Source organism: Crocodylus porosus, unplaced genomic scaffold, assembly GCF_001723895.1.
Source record: "Crocodylus porosus isolate Cpor-Errol unplaced genomic scaffold, CroPor_comp1, whole genome shotgun sequence".
Classification (NCBI taxonomy): Eukaryota; Metazoa; Chordata; order Crocodylia; family Crocodylidae; genus Crocodylus; species Crocodylus porosus.
The window spans coordinates 10,170,134-10,177,517 of NW_017728924.1; the positions used below are offsets into that span (position 1 = coordinate 10,170,134).

General features: G+C 44.9%; 1 protein-coding gene across 2 annotated transcripts in view; it reads left to right on the forward strand.

Annotated features, from left to right (window-relative positions):
• The window catches only part of SPRY3 (sprouty RTK signaling antagonist 3), a 6,388-nt gene extending 1,808 nt beyond the window's left edge, over window positions 1-4,580 (forward strand). The window contains exons 1-2 of one of the 2 annotated variants that reach the window (XM_019540308.1): window positions 139-680; window positions 2,067-4,580. In XM_019540308.1, the coding sequence (XP_019395853.1) occupies window positions 2,114-3,031 (918 nt within the window). In that variant the 5' untranslated portion in view covers window positions 139-680; window positions 2,067-2,113 and the 3' untranslated portion in view covers window positions 3,032-4,580. Of the gene's footprint in view, window positions 1-138; window positions 681-2,066 lie in introns of those variants that run through there. The other variant, XM_019540307.1, reaches the window with a different exon arrangement.
• Window positions 4,581-7,384: the final 2,804 nt, after the last annotated feature.

Genomic DNA, 7,384 nt, shown 5'->3' on the forward strand with positions numbered 1-7,384 from the left:
GTGTTTTTTTTTTTTACACTGGGCTCTTCTGGTGTCAAATTTTGGTGCCGCACCGCAAATTTGCAGCACAGTGAATGGCTGCACATGTGCCACGTGCAGTTTGCAGCACTTCAAATAACTCTGAGGTGCTGCAAACTACACGTGCACACTCCTCTGGACGCACTCAGAAAATTTGTCCAAATTTATCAAGAAGTGCTGAAATTCCACTGTTAGCCAGTGGCAGCCCCAGTAAATCTTTAAGGTCCCATTAAGAAGCTTCTCACAGTCCTCCCACATTCTTCTCATTGACTAGGACAGAAAGATCCTGGCAGCACAATAAAATTCAAATGTAATCAGATTGGTTGACTTTTCTTTTCCTTCGGGGAAATAGGACAGGACAGATCGCACTTTAACAATCAAAGTAAGTTACCTTTGCTCTTCTCTGCTCTTCAAGGTTATTCTTGCTAATGAAAATCAATCTTCTCCTTGCTTTTTTCTACTGCATGGGTAGCATTTTTTACCAATGGCCATTAGCCTCTATGAATGTTTCCTCTGTCATTATATTACTGGCTTGCTGACCAGCTTTGAAGTCGAGGGCAAGGCCTGATAGTTAAAATTCCCTCCAGCAGGGCTGGGAGCTGCAAAAATATCCATGCTGCTTATGGCTGAGACAGTCTGCTGCCAATGGAACATATATATGGGTATTAAGAACAATAAAACATCTTGACTTAAAATGATTCACAAGGCAGACTTGGATTGCTTTGTGTGTAAAGCATGAAACAACTAACTTACCCTCACTAGGCATTCCCATGTCACCAATTGCAGCACAGTTTGCACACAGTAGAGGTGTAGAAATTATTTAGTTAAAATTCTCCTAGCCAAAGTGTCTGACTAGATTCTGTCCCAGATAGGTGTAGTAGTTTGGTTCATATTTTTTTTCTCCTCCTCAAAGGACTGTCTATTCCTAGATGGTCAGAAGGGTTTGCTTTGGTTCTGGTCCTCTGTGGCCATATCTACAGGCTGAAATGTTGTTTCTGTGAGACAATGTTAAACTGAAGTCAAGTCCACTAGCACATATGTGCCCCCTCTTGGCTGTTCCCCAGCCTATTGGTTTTGCCTTGGGGCTCCCCTGGGCAGCATGATTCAAGTTCGTTTGCCTTCCTTAAGGCCTTCAGAAGGCACCAACCCTTTTGGAATAAGGCCAGAATGTGTTTCCAGTGCTGCAATAAGAGTCAGGAAGTACCACTTCCTGAAAACAAATTCATGGCAACATCTATGCAGGTAACAAGAACGGGCTTGTCTCATCTCTTCTGATAAGCCCTGGTTTCCTGGAGCAGATCCTGTTTGAGCATTTTGTCAACAGACACCCCCCACCAACGCTTTTCTCTGAGTATTCATGAAAGTGGTAAGCCTGACCCTTATGTGTCACTGAGTCCAAGTCAGAAAGCTCTGGATACAAAGGACCAGGCAACTGAGTCTGAATTAAAGGATACATCTAGAGACCTGTCGGTATATTTTAGTGTAGTTTGTCATTCCCTCCCCCACACAACTTGATCATTTTGCATATTGAAGTTTGGAAGGGAAGAACAGCATGGTAGGGAAATGTCAGCCTACAAGGCAGCAGTCATTCTACTTCATTCTACTCCCAGCTATGTTGCAAACTCTACGTGTGGCTTTGGACAAGTCACTTCATAGGTCTGTGCCTCAGTTTCCCTATTGACACTTCCCTACAACACAAAATGGGATTAGAGGACTAGAAGACTCAGCTCATCAGCATTTACAAAACACCCAGAGCTCCTTAGATTGATGGTACTAGAAAAGGTCCAAATATTACTATTTGAGTGACTCGTGTATCATAGCATCTACCACTTCCTAAGATGAATCTGGTAGACCTCATCATCAAGATCTTTTTTCTACTAGTTTTCCTGCTCATCTCCCTGTGCTCACACTTTCCCAGGTTATGTTCTTTAGAATACCCACCTGGTAACCTGTACATGGCATTGTCCTTTGTTTTCCAGTTTGCTTTGAAGGTGCAATTGCAGTGATAATTCACGTGAATACTTTATCTTTCTGTCCCTCTTCTTTAGGATTTTCAGATGTGCCCTGATGCTATAAGCACTCATTGCTTCCAGGAATGCAACTTTCCTCTAGCGTGGCTGAACTCCGTCGTGAAGAGACAATGGATCCTCCTGCTGAGGACTTCCAACAGATTCTCTCCATTGACCAGATCCGCTCCATTCGTGCCAGCAATGACTATGTAGAGAGACCTGCTGTCTCCTTCATGCAAGCTCGGTCCAATCCATCCCTGCCACAGAATTCCCACAAGACAGAGTGGTCTCAGGACCATCTGGTGTCTTCCACTTTCCAGGACCTACATCGCAGCCAGAGTCAACACCACCAGATACCACCCCTACAGCCACACTTGAGTCACTCCAGCACTGCTAGCTCCATGTCCCATAGCACCACTGCCTCGGACCAGAGGCTCCTGAGTGGGATCACGCCCTCACAGTCCGGGCACTCCATCATCCGGACGCCGCCCAGAGTGGCTGACCTGAAGCCCGAGGAACCATTAAAGGGGGTGGCAGAGAAGCCCAGCCTTCATTCTGGGCACCTCTTTATCTGTGAGGAATGTGGGCGCTGTAAGTGCGTCCATTGCACGACTGCCCGCACCTTGCCTTCCTGCTGGCTCTGCAACCAGCGTTGCCTCTGCTCGCCTGAGAGCCTCATCGACTATGGGACTTGTCTCTGCTGCGTCAAGGGTCTCTTCTACCACTGCTCCACTGACGATGAGGACACCTGTGCTGACGATCCCTGTTCTTGTGGCCCAGGGTCCTGCTGTGCCCGCTGGGCTGCCATGAGCTTCCTTTCTCTTCTCATGCCCTGCCTCTGCTGCTACTTTCCTACCTTGGGGTGCCTCAAACTTTGCCAGCGGGGCTATGACAGGCTGAAACGACCTGGCTGCCGCTGCCAGAACCACACCAATACCGTCTGTAGGAAGATTTCCTCTTCCAGCGGGAATCCCTTTCCTAAGACTCTGGATAAGCCAGTATGACCTCCATCGGTGAGGGAAATGGGCTCTTCTTCTCCTTCAGCTCCCTCTGCTGGGCACCCCTTTGGGAAAAGAACAAACAGATGAACAGTTAATCAGTCAGTCAGTCAGTCAGTCAGTGAGTCCTGCCAGGGAGCACGAAGCATGTTCTGAGACAAAAGGAATCTTGCTCCTGCAGCCAAGCCAAACGGTCTGGGTTTTGCACATTTCAGCAAAGGACAAAGACAGATGGAGCCAAATGCTGATGCATGCACTAGGCACTAATTGTCAACAGGGGGGTTGAGTGTGGGACCTGTCACTGGATGGCTCAGGACTCTGTGACCTCAGAATACCTTAGGAGTTCCTCTATGGTGGGTTTAAAATGGTGATGTGTCCTAGCACTATAATCCTCCAGGGACCAGACCACTTAACTCAGTTCTCTTTCATTCCTTCCTTCTATGGCACTTTCCTGACTGGCACCTCCCAAAGGCTCTTACTTGGTTCCAGTCTGCTGTACTAGGTGCCAGTTTCTCAAATAGAGATGGGCCATTGCAGTAAACCAACCAAGGGCAACACCTTACACACGCGCGTGCGCACACACGCGCACACACACACACACGCACGCAGGCAAAATAAGAGATGAAGCTTCTAATCACTTTAAGGTAAAAAAGGAATATAAGCAAACCCAAATGTCAATTTTTATGGGCTCACTTGTTAGTGGAAATAGGGCATTGCTGAATTAAGAATCACACTGGCATGGAAAGAACATGATAGTCTGGGTAGCGAAGAGACCCATTTCCACTTTGTACATCTGTAGCTAGAGGAAATTCATGCTAGTGTATGGTACTCCAGGGTAGAATTGGCTAAGAGCAAAACATTAAATCTCAGCTGAAAGTTAACACAACAAAAAATGCCTTGAAGGAATGGTAAAGTCTGGCATGCAAAGCCTTACCCTTCTAAGCTGCCAGTGCCAAACCAGCCCAGGTTGGTGCTGACAGGAAGGTGACATTACCTGATGGCCTCCTATCGGTGAGTTGGTAATTTCATTCCATCTCCATATTGATGTAACTGAAGCCTGTCACCCCAGTTGATGTTCCTGTTGACAGGATCACTAGAGAGGCCAAGAACTAAGTAGACCATGGACCTCGATCTACCATTTCACCTCTACAGGTTGTCCCTTTACGTTTTGGGTGAGGTACACTAGTTGGGAGATGAATAGGAAGCCCACCCTGCTGCCCTGTCCTGTTGAGAAAGAGAAGCCTTCCGTCTCCGAGGCTGCCAATCCAGTACCTTTCACCAGCACTGAATTCACTTTAAAGAGAGAAAAACAGAATTTTAAGAACAATTGCCAACTGAAACCACTTTTACTATGGTTTAAGACAATTACACGTGCTTGTCTCTGTCTACAAATGGAGATAAGCTGAGGTCCTGACTTTGGGCTGGAGGGGGAAAGGAAAGCTGTTTATCAGAAGACAGAACTAGATGGGTAAGAGAAGTGGGTAATACCTGACTCACCCTCCCCAGTTAAAGTGCCTCATTTATTTTCTGCTGTGATAGAGAGCGCTACACAAAAGCAAGATTGAGCTGAGCAACTTTGCACCCTGTAGGCAAGCCTGATGTTGATACAGGGGTTCTGAGACAGGAAATGTTGGCTGCAAACTAGAGATGGGTCTAAACCAAACCCCCAGATCTGGACATCTTCAGACAAGGAGGAATCTTAGGTCCAGACTGTGTTTCCTGGTTGGTTGTCTACAATGAGCTAACCTTCTCTATCTGAACATTCCTGCTCCTTGAGGAAGCTCAGATCCAGCTAGAAATTTCTGGCTCAGGTCCACCTCTGCTGTAAATGTCAGGTGCCAAACTCAGTTACAACCTCCTTGACTCCAGAAACTTGGCAATGGAGTGAAAGCCAGATTAACCAAGTGCTCTATTCTACCATCACATTCACCCTCCAAGGCACACACGTGTGTGTATGTGTGTGTGTGTGTGTGTGTGTGTGTGCGCGTGCGCGCGCGCGCGCGTGTGTGTGTATAGGGCAGTGGGCATAACAACATTCCTGTTCCATTGGAGCAAATGGTTCAGGAAGACTACAGGACATGTGAGAACTAGAGAAACATATGCAAGAAAACCCCAGCTGCCCCAAAGCTTTCTCCAAGGCACTCCAATGTTTACGGCACAAATGTCGCACTTGCATATCCACTGACTCCTTCTCTTTGTTTAGAATTACTTTGATATATTTTTGTATATATAAATATAATGTTATGATGGCTAGGACTATTATTAATAATATTCATGATACTGCTGTGAATGGTGCCATATGCAAGGTTTGGCTTCCTGGTACATTTACAAACTCCAAAGGAATATCTCAACTCTTGTTATGCTTCTCTTAGACCTTAGTTTATAGGCAATTTGAGGTATTTTAAGGGCCTGCTAACAAGGCTTTGCATTGCTTTTCATCAGGCAGGTTGGTGAATTCAATTCACCTGCTAGCTGTGGGGTGGGGCAAGGACAGAAAAGGGTGGAAGGCAGGAGTTTCCATAACCAGTTTATCCCACGGTGAGTTCTACCAGTGGATTAGAATCCTGCTATACTGTCACGTTTCACTCTAGAACCATGCTGTGGGAATCTGCTTTTCCCATCTGAAGATGGAAGCCCCTTTATATAAGCAGAGGAAATCCGTATGATACGCATGCATCCCAAAACTCATTTATAGTGGTGTTCTATTTCAGATTAAACGAGGAGAGTCATGAATGCACCCACTGAAGTTTCTGATGACCACATCATTCTGTTCAGAGGAAAAGTGTTGTGAGAAATATAATGACTTCTCCAGGAGAATTCCACTATGTGGGATGGGGGGGTGGGGTATATACATCTGTATGATCATTCCATTTCTTCGTTACATAAATTACACAATGTATTGCAAACATCTGACTGTCTATGAAGATAATCAGGCAGAATCCTATTTTCAAGATCCATAGTCATATAAAAGTCATGTCAAAAAGTACAGCAAGAAATCTATATTGGTGGGACTCCTGTAAAAAGGTACACCTTACTTTTTGATCATTCCACTTACTTTCTACTGGGGCTAGTTTTTGGTCATAATGGTTTTTGGCAGAATATGTCCCTTCCATCCCATTGCTTTTTAAAAACAAAGTGCTAGGGATTTTTAGGCATTTATTTTAGTGAGAACCCAATATTTTTCCAAGAAAAAATGTTGATGGAAACAGAAAAAATGAATAATTCACATTTTTGATGGTGAACAAACAAACAAAATGTCCTCAATATGCTCTGCTCCCCAAAGTTTTGGTGTGCATGCCAATTTCTTCAGTTTCTTCCTTCATGACCTACCTTTTCCTTTCACTTGATCATGGAATAACTCAATAAACATATGAGACTTCCTGATCATTTTAATGGAAAGGCCTCATGATGTCATGAGCACATGGTGACCTCGGCAGAGTGCTGGAAAAGTTGCACATTGAGCAAAAGTACTCATCTTCCAGCCCCTATGCAAACAAAACATCTCTTGACTGGGAGCCTACTGGGAGTTTTGCTTGGTATTGTGCTATGGATTACTGACCAGTTTTTGCCAGTAACATTTTAGATGTATTTTATACTTTTTCATTTTTTTGATATTGTGCAATACATTCTGTGAAATATGGAACACATGAATGGAAATCAGAGATGGAACTGAGTCACAAAACTCAGATTCAGAAATATTCTGCCCAAGGATTTTGGTTCAATCTGTTGTGAATGTCAGTTATGAAATTCAGATTAAAGTCCAGGATCTGAATTATGCAGACCCAGATTTTTTTGGTTCCCAAGGCTTAGCTGCGACTTGTCCATAGAATCCATCCATAAAGTCTGTTTATTAGAGAAGGACAGAATACACCAGGCCAGGATTTACCAAAAACTGTCCAAGGTGAGCAACATCAGCCAAGTGGGTTAGTTAATATCAGGCAGGAGATGAAAGCCCTTAACCTGGAGGTCTTTTTATGACTTCCCTTTGTAACTGCAGACTAGGTTGATGTTTTTTATCTGTCAGAACATGCAATTTACTGTAAGATATGAAACTAGTACCTACTGGGTCTGTTTCAACATGGGAAAGAGAAGATCTGCTCCAGAGGTTTGGAGCTGGTCACCCTGGACTTTGTGTCCAACTTTACATTCCAGCCACCCCCTGACTGGGAGTAAGAGCTTTGAATGAGGCTCTCCAGGTCTCTCTCTGCACTTGTGATTTTATTATGCCAAGACAGTGTTTTTTCATTCCCAAGGGCTGATTGTCAAAGAGGCCCATAGGCGATGCATGGGGGGGGGGGGCAAAGGGGGACATGTGCCCCCCCTGAGAGTGGCTGCTGCTGGCTTCTGCAGGCAGTCGCT